General features: G+C 42.4%; 1 protein-coding gene across 2 annotated transcripts in view; it reads left to right on the top strand.

Annotated features, from left to right (window-relative positions):
- The window catches only part of atg7 (ATG7 autophagy related 7 homolog (S. cerevisiae)), a 159,325-nt gene that overhangs the window by 18,750 nt on the left and 119,443 nt on the right, over positions 1-21,132 (top strand). For both annotated transcript variants that reach the window (XM_067432012.1, XM_067432011.1), the window contains 4 exons: positions 1,288-1,409; positions 10,928-11,018; positions 11,101-11,245; positions 14,307-14,465. In XM_067432012.1, the coding sequence (XP_067288113.1) occupies positions 1,288-1,409; positions 10,928-11,018; positions 11,101-11,245; positions 14,307-14,465 (517 nt within the window). The remainder of the gene's footprint in view (positions 1-1,287; positions 1,410-10,927; positions 11,019-11,100; positions 11,246-14,306; positions 14,466-21,132) is intronic.

Raw genomic sequence — 21,132 nt, 5'->3', positions numbered from 1 at the left:
TAGTTTTTTACAGTGAAGCAATGATAAAAGCACAATATGTAAGATTTTGGGATTAAAATATCCAAAAGCCGCTAGAACAGTTATATTGTGTTGACCTGTGTATATTATCCCAAATGTGAAATGATCCCTACTGTTCTAAAGTTTGGGCTCAGTAAGAATTTATTTATGTATTTTTTTGGGAAAGAACTTGAAATGATCACATTTATTCATCAAAGAGGCATTCAATTGATCAAAAGTGACATTTATAATGTTACAAAGGATTATATTTCAAATAAATGCTGTTCTTATGAACTTTATCAAAGAATCCTGAAAAACACTGATAATAATCATTTATTATTATTATTATTATTATTATTATTATTATTATTATTATTATCAGAATGATTTCTGAAGGCTACACTGCAGACTAGAGTAATGATGCTGAAAATGTACAGGAATAAATTACACTTTACTATATATTCACATAGAAAACAGATATTTTACATGTTAATAATGTTTCACAATATTACTGTTTTTGTGTATGTTTTTTTTTTTTTTTAAATGCAGCTTTGGTGAGCTTAAAATACTTTATTTTAAAATATTAAACAATCTAGTTACACTTTATTTTGAGGTGTCGTTGTTACAGTGTAATTATATATTTAAGTTCTAAATAATATTAACTGATAATAATCAATAAATGTGAGTTGAGCATCAAATCCTCATATGAGAATGATTCGTGCAGGATAATGAGACACTGAAGATATGAAATAATGTTGAACATTTACAGGAATACATTACATTTAAAACACATTCAAATAGAAAATTGTTATTTAACATTTTAGTAATATTTCACCATATTACTGTTTTTTTGTATTTTTAATTTTAGCCTTTGTGAACATAAGAGACTTACAGATCAAAAACCTTTAAAAACATAAATAAATAAAAATTACATATTGTGCCTTTTAAATTTCCCCAACTAAGCAAACCAAAGTGCAATAGTGACAAGGAACCCAAGCTCTTATAACATCTCAAATGGCTCTCAAATAATGGACATGCTTTTCCACACTAGAAGCTTATTTTTCTGTGTGTCGTGATCGCATGAATGATTTCCTGTGCATCTTCCCCAATCAGATGTAGGATTGTAGAAAGTAGAGCAGGTTCTGGAAATATGGCTGTGTTTTCCAGAGTTGAAATGCCATCTGTGCTGCCTCTTCCAGCCGTCGTCTCTTTGTAATGGTAAGTTTAAGGTCAGTCAAAGACTGTGTGTGCTCACAGTGCTGTGTGTGTGTGTGTGTGTGTGAATGCCAGGGGTCCGCAGCTGGATGTTCTGGAGGTTTTGTGCTTCAGAGACAGAACTCTACAAGGCAGCCGCTCCATTCGGCACAGCCTCATCTTTCGGGTCAAGCTGCCAGACCTCTCGGCTTCTGCAGGTAATTTATCATCCATCAGCACAAAGGCGCGGCGCTATCGGCTTCAGTCTGTCTGCCGTAGGTTAGAACACTCTGAAGCCTGGTGTTGGGTGATATGAACCCTCCTGCCTGCTTTGGGAAAATTAGATCCTTTTTAAAAAATATATAGATTATCATTCTCCCTTTTCCACTGATCTGAGATCACGGCGCAGGAGGTCTTAGGCAAACCGAATCCACTTCTTCTATAACATGGTCTGTGCTCCGGATCCAAAACGGTCGACTTTTCAATAATCAAGAATCAACCAATCAGAGCCTCCTCTCCCTTTCCCTTTAAAAGCCAATTGTGCTCGAGCCATGAGTGGAGTCACTGTTTACATGAGGAGCGTGTGTGTGTGTGTGTGTGTGTGTGTGTGTGTGTGTGTGTGTGTGTGTGTGTGTGTGTGTGTGCGCGCAATAATAGTGTGTGTGTGTGCATGAAATAATAGTGTGTGTAATGGTAATAGTGTGTGTGTGTGTGTGTGTGTGTGTGTGTGTGTGTGTGTGTGTGTGTGTGTGTGTGTGTGTGTGCGCGCAATAATAGTGTGTGTGTGTGTGTGTGCATGTAATAATAGTGTGTGTAATGGTAATAGTGTGTGTGTGTGTGTGTGTGTGTGTAATGGTGTGTGTGTGTGTCTGTGTTAGTCTGTGTGGGTTTGTGTGTGTATTAGTGTGTGTGTGTGTGGGTCTGTGTGTGTGTGTGTGTGTGTGTGTGTGTGTGTGTGTGTGTGTGTCTGTGTGGATCTGTGTGGGTGTTTGTGTGTGTAATAATAGTGTGTGTGTGTCTGTGTGGATCTGTTTGTGTGTGTAATAATAGTGTGTGTGTGTGTGTGTAATAATAGTTTGTGTGTGTCTGTGTGTGTCTGTTTGTGTGTGTAATAATAGTGTGTGTGTGTGTGTGTGTGTGTGTGTGTGTGTGTGTGTGTGTGTGTAATAATAGTGTGTGTGTGTGTGTGTGTGTGTGTGTGTGTGTGTGTGTGCATGTAATAATAGTGTGTGTAATGGTAATAGTGTGTGTGTGTGTGTGTGTAATGGTGTGTGTGTGTGTGTGTGTGTGTCTGTGTTAGTCTGTGTGGGTTTGTGTGTGTATTAGTGTGTGTGTGTGTGGGTCTGTGTGTGTGTGTGTCTGTGTGGATCTGTGTGGGTGTTTGTGTGTGTAATAATAGTCTGTGTGGGTCTGTTTGTGTGTGTAATAATAGTGTGTGTGTGTGTGTATAATAATAGTTTGTGTGTGTCTGTGTGGGTCTGTTTGTGTGTGTAATAATAGTGTGTGTGTGTGTGTGTGTGTGTGTGTGTGTGTGTGTGTGTGTGTGTGTGTGTGTGTGTGTGTAATAGTGTGTGTGTGTGTGTTTGTGTGTGGAATAGAAATAATAGTGTGTGTGTGTGTGTGTGTGTGTGTGTGTAATAATAGTGTGTGTGTGTGTGTGTTTGTGTGTGTGTGTGTGTGTGTGTGTGTGTGTGTGTGTAATAATAGTGTGTGTGTGTGTGTGTTTGTGTGTGGAATAGAAATAATAGTGTGTGTGTGTGTGTGTGTGTGTGTAATAATAGTGTGTGTGTGTGTGTAATAATAATGTGTGTGTAATAATAGTGTGTGTGTGTGTGTGTGTGTGTGTGTGGAATAGAAATAATAGTGTGTGTGTGTGTGTGTGTGTAATAATAGTGTGTGTGTGTGTAATAATAATGTGTGTGTAATAATAGTGTGTGTGTGTGTGTGTGTGTGTTTGTGTGTGGAATAGAAATAATAGTGTGTGTGTGTGTGTGTGTGTGTGTGTAATAATAGTGTGTGTGTGTGTAATAATAATGTGTGTGTAATAATAGTGTGTGTGTGTGTGTGTGTGTGTGTGTGGAATAGAAATAATAGTGTGTGTGTGTGTGTGTGTGTGTGTGTGTAATAATAGTGTGTGTGTGTGTGTAATAATAGTGTGTGTGTGTGTGTGTGTGTTTGTGTGTGGAATAGAAATAATAGTGTGTGTGTGTGTGTGTGTGTGTGTGTGTGTGTAATAATAGTGTGTGTCAGGGATTCCGCTTCAGCTTCAGCTGATGATTCTTGCAGTTCACCGATCGTGAAAGCGAAGGTGAATCTTTCTCACAATCTTGCTTAATGACTAAATAAAAGTATAATATACCCGATTGCACTAAAAGAGTTAATAAAAATGAAGTAAACCACGAACTCCGATGTCAGACGGTGTGTGTTTGCTGCCTGTCATCACTTACATTACACTTTCTTTCTTTGAACGACACAACAGAACTAGTAACTAAGCAACCACTATAATGTCCTGTTGCTTTACGCAGCCACTGCTGGCTAATGAAGTCTCTAATTGATATGGAAGAAAGGTGTTTGTTTGGTTTCTGGTTGAGTGTAAGAGTCAAAACGGGAGAGGAATATGCTCCTGAAAAACAAAATTATTGTTAAAATCACAAAACGGGTGGTTTCAGGTGGGGTATCAGCTCAACCTGCGTATTCAATAACTAACCTTCCGCAAACTGGTTAAAGCAGGAGCAATCATCTCTGGAAAACACTGCACCTCGAATGTTCACTCGTTTCTGTGCAGGCATGCACACATTTTTAATGTAAGGCCATTTGAAGCCTGAATGTGTGTGGCTTCCGGTGTCATTCACTTCCATTTTTATTAATTTTTTGTCCATTTTTAAAGCAGCTCGTTATGCTGTTTGATACTGCAAACTGGTATTTGTGTTCATATTATTTTACTTTATTTTTGTAATCATGAATGCAAATTTTGTATTCTTGTATTTTTGTACACTTTGTTATTCTTGTTATTTACCTATAGCTGCTAATGTAAAAATAAATATTTTTTTCTAAGTTAAATAAAACCAAGATTATTCATTTTACAAGAAATTACTATTTCAGTCTTTTAAAATGTGGCAAACACACCCTCATTTTCTATGTACACAATATTGCCAGAAGTATTGGCCCGCCCCTCCAAATCCCTGAGTTCAGGTGTTCAGTCTCTTCATGGCCACAGGTGTATAACTCCAGCTCTCGGCCTGCAGACGCTTCTACACACATTAGTGAAAGAATGGGTCGCTCTCAGGAGCTCAGTGAACTCAAGCGTGGGGCCGTGATAGGCTGACACCTGTGCAATAAGTCCATTCCTGACATTTCCTCACTACTAAATATTCCACGCTCAACTGTTAGTGGGATTAGAACAAAGTGGAAGCCATTGGGGACAAAAGCAACTCAGCCACGAAGTGTTAAATCCCAGAGCGGGGTCAGCGCATGCTGAGGGTCACAGTGCGCAGAAGTCACCAACTTTCTGCAGAGTCAACAGCTCTAGACCTCCAGACTTCTGTGGCCTTCAGATGAGCTCAAGAACAGCGGAGAGAGCTTCATGGAATGGGTTTCCATGGCCGAGCAGCTCATCCAAGCCTTACATCACCAAGAGCAATGCAGAGCGTGGGATGCAGTGGAGTAAAGCAGCCGCCACTGGACTCTAGAGCAGTGAGACGTGTTCTCTGAGCGACCAATCACGCTTCAGTCTGACGATCACATGGACGAGTCTGGGTTTTGCCATCGCCAGGAGAACGGGACTAGCCTGACTGCATTGTGCCAAGTGTAAAGTTTGGTGGAGAGGGGATTATGGTTTGGGGTTGGTTTTCAGGGGTTGGCCCCTTAGACATTTTGGACAATTTCATGCTCCCGACTTTGTGGGATCAGTTTGTGGACGGCCCCTTCCTGTCCCAGCATGACTGCGCTCCAGTGCACAAAGCGTCGGTCCATAAAGACATGGATGAGGAGTTTGGTGTGGAGGAACTGGACTGGCCTGCACAGAGTCCTGAGCTCAACCCGATAGAACAGCTTTGGGATGAATTAGAGCGGAGACTGAGAGCCAGGCCTTCTCGTCCAACATCAGTGCCTGACCTCACAAATGAGCTTCTAGAAGAATGGGCAAAAATCCCCATAAACACACTCCTAAACCTTGAGGAAAGCCTTCCCAGAAGAGCTGGAGCTGTTAGAGAGGGTGGGCCGACTCCATATTAAACCCGACGGATTAACAATGGGATGGCATTAAAGCTCATGTGTGTGTAAAGGCAGGAGTCACAAGACATTTGGCAATATGTTAAGTCTGTGAGGATTTTCAGTGGTTGACGTTACTGCAGACGGTCTAGTTGAGTTTATTCTTCCTCATCTACGATATTATCATGATATTATCATTATCATACGAGTGGCTTCATCCGTCGTTTGTGAACCGATGGTGGACAATCCTGACATTCAGCCTCATCACACATCAGACTTGTGAATTCCTGTGGGACTCTCTGCGCTGATGGTGTGAATTAGGGGGAAACCGCCGGCTATGAAAGGACAGCGTATTAGGGACCTGATAAGGGTCTTCCTTTTGAAATACGGTTATTCTATTTTCACATAGATGGCCTCTATCATCGTTCTCTTAAACCCTCCCTGTCTTCACACCGCTGTCCTCCTGATGCTCCTTCACACTTGAGTGAGGTTTGCCTTTCTGAACTGTGACATTCACTTGCACTGAGAAGTCCTGTACTCTCACCATTATTTCACAAACTACATCGCCATATATGTGAGAGAGAAAGTATCTGGGGACACATTCATGCGTTTAAAAGCCTAGTCGATTTGTGCAACTAATTTTTACTAGCTGTCCAAAAAAGGTTGCATTAGTTAGCTATATTAGTGAACTAACAAATGAAAAATACTTCTAAAGCATGCATTTATTACATCTTTTGTTAATTTCAACATTTACTAATACACTATCAAAATCAAAAGCTGTATCTGTGCACACTGCAAAAAAATGCTCTTCTTACTCAGTATTTTTGTCTTGTTTCTAGTCCAAACATCTAAAAAATCTTAAAAGAAGTATTTACTAGACAAGCAAAAGTAATTGTCTTGTTTTGGGGAAAAATAACTCAAAATGAAGAGAGTTTTTGATTAAAATAAGATAAATAATCTGCCAATGGGGTGAGAAAAATAATCTTGTTTTCTGTTTGAATTAAGATTATTTTTCTCACCCCATTGGCAGCCCCGCGGATGACATGCAACAGAAACGCCACGCTCACACCACGCTTGCAGTGTGTCTCCGGCCTTAACTCTAGCAGCTGCGCTGAAGAAACGCGCGCTGCTGCTGCTGGCGCGGACTCTGAACATGCTCTGAACGTGCGAGCCATCTTGACAGTCGCGTTAGCTATTATGGTCTCGTGTTCACCAGCGCAGAACATCTCATTGTTCCTTTTAATTAATAAAATAAATATAAAAAGAAGGAGAAGCCTAAAAAAGGCCCGAAGCCCGGCCCGCGTTTTAGGTATGACGTGAAAATTGGCCCGAAGCCCGGCCCTAGGGGCGTAAAAAAGTCGGGGCTCGTCGGGCTCGGGCATAAATGCAGGGCTTTACTTTGGATTACCCTTCAATAAATACTGCGTTTGGATCTTCAACCAACCTTCTGTCTCAGAGCAGTTACGTAACAGAAGACTTCGCCACCATGGATCCAGCAGTATGTCTCGTCCGTCTATGCCAGGGAACTCACTCACTCGAGGACCACATCATAGACTTTCTGAACAAAGCAAACTCGTCCGTGATGGTCCTCGAGGGTCCCTGGCTGAGTTCCTTGATTATGCCCTTCAGGTAAGCGGCTCTGCTTTCACAGTGGGTGTCATGGAGGAGGATTGTGACATTTCCACTGCACCTACCGTGCCTGTGTCCTTGGACAAGATGGCCGCCGAGCCTGTGTCTTTGAACACGATGACCGCCGAACCTGTGTCTTTGGACAAGATAGCCGCTGAGCCTGTGTCCTCGGACAAGATGGCCGCCAAGCCTGTGTCTTTGAACAAGATGGCCGCCGAGCCTGTGTCTTTGAACATGATGGCCGTCGAACCGGTGTCATGGGACAAGATGACCGCTGAACCTATGTCTTTGGACAAGACACCAAGACACCAGTCTCAGCAGACCTTCCAGAGCCTGGTGTCGTCTCAGCGGACCTTCCAGAGCCTGGTGTCGTCTCAGCGGACCTTCCAGAGCCTGGTGTCGTCTCAGCGGACCTTCCAGAGCCTGGTGTCGTCTCAGCGGACCTTCCAGAGCCTGGTGTCGTCTCAGCTGACCTTCCAGAGCCTGGTGTCGTCTCAGCGGACCTTCCAGAGCCTGGTGTCGTCTCAGCGGACCTTCCAGAGCCTGGTGTCGTCTCAGCGGACCTTCCAGAGCCTGGTGTCGTCTCAGCGGACCTTCCAGAGCCTGGTGTCGTCTCAGCGGACCTTCCAGAGCCTGGTGTCGTCTCAGCGGACCTTCCAGAGCCTGGTGTCGTCTCAGCGGACCTTCCAGAGCCTGGTGTCATCTCAGCAGATCTTCCAGAACCTCCAGCCACTGACCAAAGTCCAGTGAGGGCTGCGGCCCGTGCGCCGGTTCCAGAGAGGGCTGCGGCCCGTGCGCCGGTTCCAGAGAGGACTCCGCCTCCTGCCCCGAGTCCAGAGGGGACTCCGCCTCCTGCCCCGAGTCCAGAGGGGACTCCGCCTCCTGCCCCGAGTCCAGAGAGGACTCCGCCTCCTGCCCCGAGTCCAGAGAGGACTCCGCCTCCTGCCCCGAGTCCAGAGAGGACTCCGCCTCCTGCCCCGAGTCCAGAGAGGACTCCGCCTCCTGCCCCGAGTCCAGAGGGGACTCTGCCTCCTGCCCCGAGTCCAGAGAGGACTCCGCCTCCTGCCCCGAGTCCAGAGAGGACTCCGCCTCCTGCCCCGAGTCCAGAGAGGACTCCGCCTCCTGCCCCGAGTCCAGAGAGGACTCCGCCTCCTGCCCCGAGTCCAGAGAGGACTCCGCCTCCTGCCCCGAGTCCAGAGAGGACTCCGCCTCCTGCCCCGAGTCCAGAGAGGACTCCGCCTCCTGCCCCGAGTCCAGAGGGGACTCCGCCTCCTGCCCCGAGTCCAGAGAGGACTCCGCCTCCTGCCCCGAGTCCAGAGAGGACTCCGCCTCCTGCCCCGAGTCCAGAGAGGACTCCGCCTCCTGCCCCGAGTCCAGAGAGGACTCTGGATGGACCACCTGCGCCGCCGTATGGGTCTTCAAACTCACCTGCACTGCTGTGGTGGTCATCTGCTCTGCCGTGGGAGTCTTCAAGACCGTCTGTACTGTTGTGGTGGTCGTCTGCTCCGCCGTGGGGGTCTTCAAGACCGTCTGCTCTACTGTGTTGGTCGTCTGCTCCGCCGTGGGGGTCTTCAAGACCGCCGGCTCCGCTCCGGTCGCCTGCGCAACCCTGGTCATCTACCCGGTCTGCGCCACCCTGGTCATCTGCCCGGACTGCGCCACCCTGGTCATCTGCCCGGACTGCGCCACCCTGGTCATCTACCGGGCCAGCTCCATTCTGGCCTCCTGCTCTGCCTGAATCTCCAGGCTCTCTTCCACTACATGGGCCTGGCCCTCCATCCCGCCCCCATGTCCGCCTCCGCTCCACCTCCCTCCTGGACAATTTTAGGAGCGTCTGGAAGCCGCTCCTTTGAGGGGGGGCTATGCCACAATTCACCAGTATGAGTGCCCGTGATCACCACCAGAGGGCACTCCACCCCGGACTGTCACTCCATCACAAACTACATTACCCATAATCCTTGGACTCATTAGCAGTCACTGTTTACACCTGTGTCTCATCACCTCATTACCTCTGCCTATATATACCTTGTTCACTCTGTCATTCATTGCGAAGTCTTGTTTAGTGTCACAACTGCATTTCTGAGCGTTTCCCTGGTTTCATGTATCTTGGTCTTTGATTTCTTGCCTTCTCCGTGGATTACCCTTTTGCCTGTTCCTTCGGTTTTGTTTGCCTTTTCGGACTGATTTCCTGTTATGACCTTTTGCCTGTTCTATTGACTACGACTTTGGATTACCCTTCAATAAATACTGCGTGTGGATCTTCAACCAATCTTCTGTCTCAGAGCAGTTACGTAACAATTAGCAAATGTTTTGTGCAATATTCCAATTTTGCACATGCGTTTGAATGGAAACGGAGCAAAGTTAGGACATTATATCTCAAATATAATAAATCTACATATGTTAATTAAAGTGTTTCCAGCCCTGAACCCTGGGGGATTCCTCACCGTTTACAACTCAAATGCAATTACTGTTTAATATGCACATTTAACCAACTGTAGAATTACCAAAATCAGTCAATCAATCAGTCTACATTGAATATGTTATTACAAATGTGGATTGTCCTAAAATATTATAACCTCTTCTTCTGGCTCCCAGGCATGTTGATTACACTTTTTTTTTATTTACAATTGATTTGACAATATATCACTAGCTGTGTTACTATCCACTTATTTTTATGCAAATTTTAGGATATTGCATTAAAAAAAAGCTGGATGGAAACGCCAAGATGCGTAAAGATTTTAATAATGTTCATAAAAAAATAATCTGTACAACTGAGGGAGGTCAAATTTTTATCTGATAAGAAGACATGCGCATAAACTATGATGGAAACGCATTTACTGAATAAATCCCTTGATCCGCAACAATAACCTCACACAAGGCTGTGATTGGATAACTGGCCTTAACCAGTGGACCAATGGCGTTGCAGCTTCGTTTGGTGGCTCTGAAACGCTGGAGTCAAAGTCTGTGATCAGAATGATTTGGTTTAATACCTCCAGAAGCGTTTAGTGTGTGTGCGTGCGTGAGAGAGAGCATGTTTTTGTGAAATATCAGGACACAAATGTGTATAATGACATGGGTATGACACAGATATTAAAAGGTGTGTGTGTGTGTGTGTGTGTGTGTGTGTGTGTGTGTGTGTGTGTGTGTGTGTGTGTGTGAGCGAGCATGTTTTTGTGAAATTTCAGGACACAAATGTGTATAATGACATGGGTATGACACAGATATTAAAAGGTGTGTGTGTGTGTGTGTGTGTGAGCGAGCATGTTTTTGTGAAATTTCAGGACACAAATGTGTATAATGACATGGGTATGACAATATTAAAAGGTGTGTGTGTGTGTGTGTGTGTGTGTGTGTGTGTGTGTGTGTGTGTGTGTGTGTGTGTGTGTGTGTGTGTGTGTGTGTGTGTGTGTGTGTGTGTGTGTGTGTGTGTGTGTGTGTGTGTGTGTGTGTGTGTGTGTGTGTGAGAGCGAGCATGTTTTTGTGAAATATCAGGACACAAATGTGTATAATGACATGGGTATGACACTATTAAAAGGTGTGTGTGTGTGTGTGATGGGTATGTGCAGTGTAGGGGGATAGAATGTACAGTGTAAAAACCATTACACTTATTGAATGTCCCCATATTTCACAAAAACAAAAGTCCCAGCACTGAACCCCGGGGGATTCCTCACCGTGTCAAATGCAGTTATTGGCCAATTGCTGCAACTTCCGTTCTTATTACAAACATTTGGGCCAATTTCCTAGAAAGTGACTTTTTTTAGACATGAGAGGGAAACTCTGCTTTATTCACAATTTATGCAGTATTCCAATATTGTGCATAAGTTTAATTCGCCTGTTAATATAACTGGAGTCTGTTTACTTTTGCATCATATTTAAGGGTAATATCTTGTTTCTGCAGTATGTCCGAAGAGCGTGGGCTGGGAGAAGAATCCTAAAGGGGCGATGGGACCCAGAAGTGTCAATCTCAGCGAATGCATGGACCCTAAAAGGTACTAAGCGTGAGACAGAAGTTTATACACTTCTGAAATGGTTTTCTCAGCGGTATTTTACACATTTAATTATTTCTTCAAGGCTGGCTGAGTCTTCTGTGGATCTGAACCTGAAGCTGATGCGCTGGAGGCTGGTGCCGTCTCTGGATCTGGATAAGGTGGTTTCGACGAGGTGTCTCTTATTGGGAGCGGGAACTCTGGGCTGCAATGTGGCACGAACACTGATGGTGAGAGCCTTTTACTTTAACTTATCAGCAATTCATCTCCTCTGACAGGTGACGGAAAAGCTTTCCTTGCCTTCAGAATGGATTCATTGGCATGCTTTATGTCATTTAAGTGCTTACTTGCTTTCACCATAATTGCTTCTTAATGGTTTTTGAAATGGTCATAAGCTCAGAACTGTAATTATAGGAAGTAAGACACAGATGTTGCCATTTCAAAACGACGGTGGTGTCACTCGAAGGCTGTGATAAACATGTTGGCAGTATGAATGAGAAGGAGAACGTCTTCATACCAGTTAATTGCAGCATTACGAGAGTTTTCACACTTATTCTCTATAATTGTTGCATTAATGTGAACGCTTCAAGTGGACCCAGACCCTTTTACGGTTGTTCACTTATAACGTGTCTTGTGAATGCAAAGCGTTTTTTTGCATTTAATTTTCATTTGAAGAGTCTATAAGAAGCCAAATTTACGGAAAAAGGAGGTGTGTTTGTGCTGAAAATAATAATAATGTTATGTAAATACAGATATAGGGCTGGGTTTAAATATCAGTTCATCGATTTTAATCAATTCTCATTTTGATGAGCCAAAACTGATTCTTAAATCACAAGATCAATCTTTTAATCTGTGCTGTTTTCAGTGGAAAATGAAAACAAAACTTCACTAAACATTAGTCTCAACTTTCAAATGACGTCAATTTTATCATGAAATTCAGTCAATAAATGAGTGTTTGTGTCTCTTTAAAGCTCCACTGTGTGATATTTTCCCCCATCTAGCGGTGTAAAGGTTTATGACCATCCAGTGAATATTAGTTTCTGTTCCTCTCAATTCTGATTTCGATTTAACTCCTACGGTGGCCGATTTAGTCCAAGATTAACATGGCAATCCTCCTCTTCACATTCGACACGGTGCCATCGAGTGTTAAAACGCGAAAGGCGAAGCTTGAATTTACGGGTATGTCCCTCTGTGGCTACTGTACTTTCAAGATGGAGGGGCAACATGGCGACCAGCAGTCGAACCCCTCACCCGTATGTGTTTACAATGGCATATTATGAACTTAGAGAATACTTTATTACTTGAAAAAGCAAATATACATTAATGAGCACATATAGTTTTGAAAGAACTAAGTGTTTTTAGCTAAGAATAAACTAAAAAAATTACACAGTGTAGCTTTAATGTGTGCTGAAAGATCACTGTAGAACCGATCATCTCTTCCTCTTTACTGCTAGTTACAGCACCAAATAAACACAAATGAACATCAGAAGGAATGTTTAAAGATACAGAACAACTTACTGAAATTAATCCTGTCCCATGTAATCAAGCGATCAGTGTTTCAACCGCGGAAAGTCGTCAGTAAAACAGCTTGAGAACAATGTCACATATATGCATTTAAGTTAAGGTAAATGTGACTTAAGTCTGTTTTTTTTTAACCTGTAATATTATAGTAATGTAGCGACTGATAGGGTTCTCTGTATGATTTAGTTGAGAGAGAGAACAATTGACTTGTACTGTACCTGTTATATTTCTAAATTAATTGATATCAAATTATGAATCGAATCACAAGTTTTTTTAAATCAAAATTTAATCAAATCCTGAAATTTGTGTCAATGTCCAGCACCAACGGTGACATCTTTAGAATTTATCAATTCATTCAACAGATTCATTCAAAAACACTGATTCATCCGGTAATGAAACAAGTGAAGTCTATATGAGTGAGTCATTGAATCGTTCATTCAACAGATTACTTCAAAAACACTGATTCATCCGGTAGTGAAACAAGTGAAGTCTTTATGAGTGAGTCATTGAATCATTCATTGAAGAGATTTGTTCAAAAACACGGATTCATCCAGTAATGACACAAGTGAAGTCTATATGAGTGAGTCATTAAATAATTCATTCAAGAGATTCATTCAAAAACACTGATTCATCCAGTAATGAAACAAGTGAAGTCTATATGAGTGAGTCATTGAATCATTCATTCAAGAGATTTGTTCAAAAACACTGATTCATCCAGTAATGAAACAAGTGAAGTCTTTATGAGTGAGTCATTGAATCATTCATTCAAGAGATTTGTTCAAAAACACTGATTCATCCAGTAATGAAACAAGTGAAGTCTTTATGAGTGAGTCATTGAATCATTCATTCAAGAGATTTGTTCAAAAACACTGATTCATCCAGTAATGAAACAAGTGAAGTCTTTATGAGTGAGTCATTGAATCATTCATTCAAGAGATTTGTTTAAAAACACTGATTCATCCGGTAATGAAACAAGTGAAGTCTTTATGAGTGAGTCATTGAATCATTCATTGAAGAGATTTGTTCAAAAACACTGATATATTAATATCATAGCCTAATTATGCACAAACTAAACTTGACCATCTCTGAGGAAAGTGATATTTTGATACAGCGAGAGAGAAGACATTGATGACAAGCTCTTCATTTATTTGGCAAAAGGAGAATCTGTATTGCTATCTCTACAGGAACTCATGAGCCTTTAGCACACAGAGACTGAACTGAAGAATTAACTCTCATTTATCAAAGTTCAGTGTAGTTTAAAGCCTCGTTTATACACGACGCGTCCGCTTGAGCGACAGGGTGCACGCGGCAAAAATGACGTTGACGCGGAGTGCGCGAGACCCCGTTTCGCTTGGTGTTGTGCACGTAAAATTTTGTAACTTTGTGTGTGGCTCCGCAACCGAAGAGCCACAAGTTCCAGACGAATCTGGCCGAGAACGACGTCTCATCACGCCGCACCCGGTCTGCGCGTCGAGTATGAACACCTCCCCAAACGGACGAGGCGCGCGCAGTCAACGAGAGACGAGGAAAACAAAAAAGCATGCAAATGGCAATTATCATGGCCGGAAAAAATGATCGAGCTCATTTTTTTTATCGTGCGATTAATTAATTTAGCGACTATCGCAACAGGCCTAAGTAACGGTAGAATCTGCTTCAACTGGATTTCAGGTGCTTAGTGAATAAAATGCGTGTTTTGTGCTGAAATACTGCAAAAGGCACAAATGTTTAGTGAAGTTCTGGCTAAAGCTTTTTCTGCTCTGTTTGTTTAAGGGCTGGGGTGTGAGGCACATCACTTTTGTGGACAACGCAAAGATCTCCTACTCGAACCCGGTGCGACAGCCGCTCTATGAGTTTGAAGACTGTCTGAGTGGAGGCAAGGCCAAAGCTCTCGCCGCCGTGGACAGACTAAAGAAGATCTTCCCTGGGGTGGTGAGGACTTTGAAATCTTTCAAAAATACATCAGTTGGAAAAAAAAAACTGTGGAAAATGGACAGTCTATGTCTGCTGTTGCATATTTGCAAATGTTTACTGCATATTAGATCGGGGTCTCAAACTCCAATACCTGAGAAGCACTGATATTAGAGCTGCATGATTAATCATTGAAAAAAATCACGAATTTAATTCAAACACCACTTGATCTTTTTCCTAAATGACAATGATTTGTCTATTAAAGCTTTGACGAGTCCGATCACAGCGAGCATTCAGATCTGTGTTCTGATCCAGAGAGAGCCGTTGTCATGTACAGATATAAAACCGCTTCACAAACAGTCTTTATTCTACACACACAGGGTCATTATTTCTGTCTTACAATCATTCAGATTATCACTGAAGTGCTGGATAAAAGTTTATAGTTCAGATATAAACACTGATTCATCCAGTAATGAAACAAGTGAAGTCTTTGAGTGAGTCATTGAATCATTCGTTCAAGAGATTTGTTCAAAAACACTGATTCATCCAGTAATGAAACGAGTGAAGTCTTTGAGTGAGTCATTGAATCATTTATTCAAGAGATTTGTTCAAAAACACTGATTCATCCAGTAATGAAGCAAGTGAAGTCTTTATGAGTGAGTCATTGAATCATTTATTCAAGAGATTTGTTCAAAAACACTGATTCATCCAGTAATGAAGCAAGTGAAGTATTTATAAGTGAGTCATTGAATCATTTATTCAAGAGATTCGTTCAAAAACACTGATTCATCCAGTAATGAAACGAGTGAAGTCTTTGAGTGAGTCATTGAATCATTTATTCAAGAGATTTGTTCAAAAACACTGATTCATCCAGTAATGAAACAAGTGAAGTCTTCATGAGTGAGTCATTGAATCATTCATTAAAGAGATTTGTTCAAAAACACTGATTCATCCAGTAATGAAGCAAGTGAAGTCTTTATGAGTGAGTCATTGAATCATTTATTCAAGAGATTTGTTCAAAAACACTGATTCATCCAGTAATGAAGCAAGTGAAGTATTTATAAGTGAGTCATTGAATCATTTATTCAAGAGATTCGTTCAAAAACACTGATTCATCCAGTAATGAAACGAGTGAAGTCTTTGAGTGAGTCATTGAATCATTTATTCAAGAGATTTGTTCAAAAACACTGATTCATCCAGTAATGAAACAAGTGAAGTCTTCATGAGTGAGTCATTGAATCATTCATTAAAGAGATTTGTTCAAAAACACTGATTCATCCAGTAATGAAGCAAGTGAAGTCTTTGAGTGAGTCATTGAATCATTTATTCAAGAGATTTGTTCAAAAACACTGATTCATCCAGTAATGAAACAAGTAAAGTCTTCATGAGTGAGTCATTGAATCATTCATTAAAGAGATTTGTTCAAAAACACTGATTCATCCAGTAATGAAGCAAGTGAAGTCTTTGAGTGAGTCATTGAATCATTCATTAAAGAGATTTGTTCAAAAACACTGATTCATCCAGTAATGAAGCAAGTGAAGTCTTCATGAGTGAGTCATTGAATCATTTATTCAAGAGATTCATTCAAAAACACTGATTCATCCAGTAATGAAACAAGGGAAGTGCGTATATCCCTCTATACCCCCATAAAAAACCTCTGAAAAGTTTCTTAAGTGAAACCTGAAACCATTGAACGGTTACAAATACAAATGTTATCCATGTGTATATCATCAAGTTAAACTATGTACAGTTATTGGCACCGTTAAGTGTCCCATCATTCCCTCAGACTGCTCTGTGTTTTTATTGGAGGAATGAGGCCTGAATACACCTTCACACCTGACAGGCTGAATGAACCGATGCTGCGGGTCGTTAGTTTGAGACCCCTGGAATAATTGGGAGGACTCAATTTCAACATGCAATTATCTAGAACAATGAAGTCTGAATGAATAATTATAATATTGGTGAACAGTGTTTAGCTGCTCTGCAGATAAATATAATGAACAGCCAAACAATGTATTTGACCAAATGACTGATGTTCATTATCTTTGAGGAGTCTCATAGCATTTAATCCCATGATGTACAATATAACCCATGTTCAAATGAAACGTGGCCTCATTTATATTCATCTGCTCAATGAACTTCTCATGCATCACTGAGCACATCAGTGTTAAGGTGTGGTGGCCAACACACACACAGAGGAATATCAAAGAAAATAGTCTTTATTTAAATGATCAAAATGTACAGGAGATCGCTGGAGAATAATCTGTAGAAACACTGAAGATTGCAAACCACACATACATCAACACGAGACTGGACTAAACAATAAGACTCATTTCGGGAGGAGTACACCCATCTAATCTTCCAGTTAATACCAAGGTATAGGTCCTTCTCAAAAAATGTGCATCTTGTGATAAAGTTATTATTTTACATAATGTAATGATAAAAATTTAACTTTCATATATTTTAGATTCATTGCACACCAACTGAAATATTTCAGGTCTTTTATTGTTTTAATACTGATGATTTTGGCTTACAGCTCATGAAAACCCAAAATTCCTGTCTCAAAACATTAGCATATCATGAAGCGGTTCTCTAAACGAGCTATTAACCTAATCATCTGAATCAACTAATTAACTCTAAACACCTGCAAAAGATTCCTGAGGCTTTTAAAAACTCCCAGCCTGGTTCATTCCTCAAAACCGCAATCATGGGTAAGACTGCCGACCTGACTGCTGTCCAGAAGGCCATCATTGACACCCTCAAGCGAGAGGATAAGACACAGAAAGACATTTCTGAACGAATAGGCTGTTCCCAGAGTGCTGTATCAAGGCACCTCAGTGGGAAGACTGTGGGAAGGAAAAAGTGTGGCAAAAAACGAGAAGAGGTGAGCGGACCCTGAGGAAGATTGTGGAGAAGGACTGATTCCAGACCTTGGGGGACCTGCGGAAGCAGTGGACTGAGTCTGGAGTAGAAACAGCCAGAGCCGCCGTGCACAGGCGTGTGCAGGAAATGGGCTACAGGTGCCGCATTCCCCAGGTCAAGACACTTTTGGGCTACAGAGAAGCAGCACTGGACTGTTGCTCAGTGGGCCAAAGTACTTTTTTCGGATGAAAGCAAATTTTGCATGTCATTCAGAAATCAAGGTGCCAGAGTCTGGAGGAAGACTGGGGAGAAGGAAATGCCTGAAGTCCAGTGTCAAGTCCCCACAGTCAGTGATGGTCTGGGGTGCCATGTCAGCTGCTGGTGTTGGTCCACTGTGTTTTATCAAGGGCAGGGTCAGTGCAGCTCGCTATCAGGAGATTCTGGAGCACTTCATGCTTCCATCTGCTGGAAAGCTTTATGAAGATGAAGATTTGGTTTTTCAGCACGACCTGGCATCTGCTCACAGTGCCAAAACCACTGGTAAATGGTTTACTGACCATGGTATTACTGTGCTCAACTCTCCTGACCTGAACCCCATAGAGAATCTGTGGGATATTGTGAAGAGAAAGTTGAGAGACGCGAGACCCAACACTCTGGATGAGCTTAAGGCCGCTCTCGAAGCATCCTGGGCCTCCAGAACACCTCAGCAGCGCCACAGGCTGATCGCCTCCACGCCACGCCGCACTGAAGCAGACATTTCTGCTAAAGGTTTCCCCACCAAGTATTGAGTGCAGAACTGAACATCATTATTTGAAGGTTGACTTTTTTTGTATTAAAAACACTTTTCTTTTATTGGTCGGATGAAATATGCTAATTTTTTTAGATAGGAATTTTGGGTTTTCATAGGCAAGGCAAGTTTATTTATATAGCACATTTCATACACAATGGCAATTCAAAGTGCTTTACATAGAAAGGAATTAAAATAGGGCTAAAAAATGCAAAAGAAAAAGAATACAATGTAAAGAGAATTAAAAGTAATAAAATGATGATAACCAAAGAAAAGAACAGGTAAACTAAAACAGTTATAAAAAATTATTTAAAAAATGATGAGCTGTATGCCAAAATCATCAGTATTAAAACAATAAAAGACCTGAAATATTTCAGTTGGTGTGCAATGAATCTAAAATATATGAAAGTTTATTTTTTTATCATTACATTATGGAAAATAATGAACTTTATCACAATATGCTAATTTTTTGGAAGGACCTGTATAAAACCAGCAGCTTACTCTTTCCATTTTTATTTCCCAGAGCATCCCTCCTCCTCTCCTGCTCCTCATTTTGTACAATTTCACCTTTTTTTATCCTCTCCGAGCCCCTCTATAGCAGACAGCAAGCCGAATCTGTTTACCACCTACACTAAAATTATACGGTCTGGCACACAAACTCGTGAATCTTGAGTTTTCATCTTGTAAACGCCGCTCACGTCCTCGTACAACCAACTTGTAAGCTGGGAATTTTCTGAGAGCTCCTATTTGCCGTAGGAACACATAGTCCAAGGACTTGAACAGCTCTGAGTAGAACGTCACATGTTGTCATCACGAAATTACGGTAATTACGACATGGCGTGAACGCAGCATATATACAACGCAGCATATAAACTCAGCAAAAAAAGAAACGTCCTCTGACTTTCTACTGTTTTGATCATGTTATGGGGCCGCTGGTCATGTTAGTGTTAAATTAATTGGTGGATAACTAGTCAGCTAGTTCACCATCCTGTTCCATCCTTAATTTTTACAGTTCTAAACTAGGCATCTTATCCAATTCTTCATATAGAGAGGCTTTTGTCAGATATGTGCCCATTGCTAAGCAACTAAATCAGTTTGGGTTCATGTTGTCCTTGTGTTTTATGCTAAGCGGTAGCATCAGACTCATGTGACTCAGACTTCAGCTGGGCTTCATATTCATGACTCTGTGTGGGTAAGCTGTTGGCAGGTGTTTACGTCCTCGAGGCCTGTCAATGCTCTCTGCTATCATATCTCCTTCACTTCCCATGATTCATCAGGCCGGGCAGTTTCAACTAATGTCCAAAAGCTTTTCCAGAAAACCAAGTTTGGCCATTCACAACCCAGGAGAAAGTCAGCCAGACTAAATTAAAAGCATGTACTGATATGTTATTTTGACTATTACATATTTAGTTGATTTTGAGATCCCTACAAGGCATGTGCCAGCAGCCATATCACCCTGTAGCCCAAGACTGGTTTCCCACTGAAGCTAAGCAGGGCTGAGCCTGGTCAGTACCTGGATGGGAGACCAACTGGGAAAACCAGGAGCTGCTGGTAGAGGTGTTAGTGAGGCCAGCAGGGGGCGCTCACCCTGTGGTCTGTGTGGGTCCTAACGCCCCAGTATAGTGATGGTGTTAGTGAGGCCAGCAGGGGGCGCTCACCCTGTGGTCTGCGTGGGTCCTAACGCCCCAGTATAGTGATGGTGTTAGTGAGGCCAGCAGGGGGCGCTCACCCTGTGGTCTGTGTGGGTCCTAACGCCCCAGTATAGTGATGGGGAGACTATACTGACGAAGAGCACTGTCTTTCGGATGAGACGTTAAACTGAGGTCCTGACTCCCTGTGGTCATTAAAAATCCCAGGATGTCTTTCGATAAAGAGTAGGGCTGTAACCCCGGCATCCTGGCCAAATTTGCCCATTGGCCCCTGTCCATCATGGCCTCCTAATAATCCCCCTCTCCTGATTGGCTTCATCACTCGGTCTCCCCTCCACCAATCAGCTGGTGTGTGGTGAGCGTTCTGGTGCAAAATGGCTGCCGTCGCATCATCCAAGTGGATGCTGCACATTGGTGGTGGTTGAGGAGATTCCCCCCTTCTATGTAAAGCGCTTTGGGTGTCTAGAAAAGCGCTATATAAATGTAATGAATTATTATTATTATTATTATTATTATTATTATTATTATTATTATTATTATGTGCAGAATTAAGGGGCGGGCCTGCTTGAGTTAGTTAGTCTTGTTGAAACTGCCGATTATGGTAAGGGGCGGGGCATTTCCCAAACACCAATCACAACACGCCGCTCCAGCCGACCAATCAGAGCACAGTGTGCTTTTCAGAAGGAGGGGCTACATAGAAACAGGAACTAAACAGAGTTATGCTGCGTTCACACCGCACGCGAATGACGCGAATAAATCGCGCTATTCGCGCGAACATTTTGAATCCATTCGCTTCATTCGAGGGGTTTCTGCTAGTCATTTTGACTGGGTCACTTGACTTCTTTTCTGTAAAAAATACTACTGTTAATGTGTGACAAAATGTAGTTTGAAGACTTTTTCAGGCGATAACATTGTTGTTTAATGCTCAAATCTGTGGGTTTTTTATACAAAAAGTGCTTATTTGAACATTTTAGCTTTCGTTTTCGGAGTTGTGAGATCCACGCGATCAGCGGCGCCAAATGCTCATTAACCCCGGCAAGAGCAGCCTTTCCTCGGCCCGTCCTTCACACATTTGCCGCTGGCTCTGGTGTCTCTGTGGTGTCTCGATTTTCTCGTGAAATGGCTGACATCGATTTTGTTGAGAGGGTAGCTGCGCTTTATTTACTTTGGAAGGCTGAAAAGCGGCGTAGACTCGTTCGGCGCCGTGACTGGGTCCATCAGATCCTTCAGAGACGCACTCAGCTCGGTGAATTTCATCAACTTCTCCAAGAGCTGCGCCTGGATGATGGCCGCTTTCAGCGGTACTTTCGACTGAGCCGATCGCAGTTTGATGACCTGTTGTCCCGAGTCGGTGGGAGGATTTCCCTCCAGGATACCAACTACAGGCGCT

This window comes from Pseudorasbora parva, chromosome 22 (assembly GCF_024679245.1).
Source record: "Pseudorasbora parva isolate DD20220531a chromosome 22, ASM2467924v1, whole genome shotgun sequence".
NCBI classification, from domain to species: Eukaryota; Metazoa; Chordata; class Actinopteri; order Cypriniformes; family Gobionidae; genus Pseudorasbora; species Pseudorasbora parva.
Note: the sequence above shows the minus strand (reverse complement) of the source record. Positions and strands in the feature narration are given on the sequence as shown.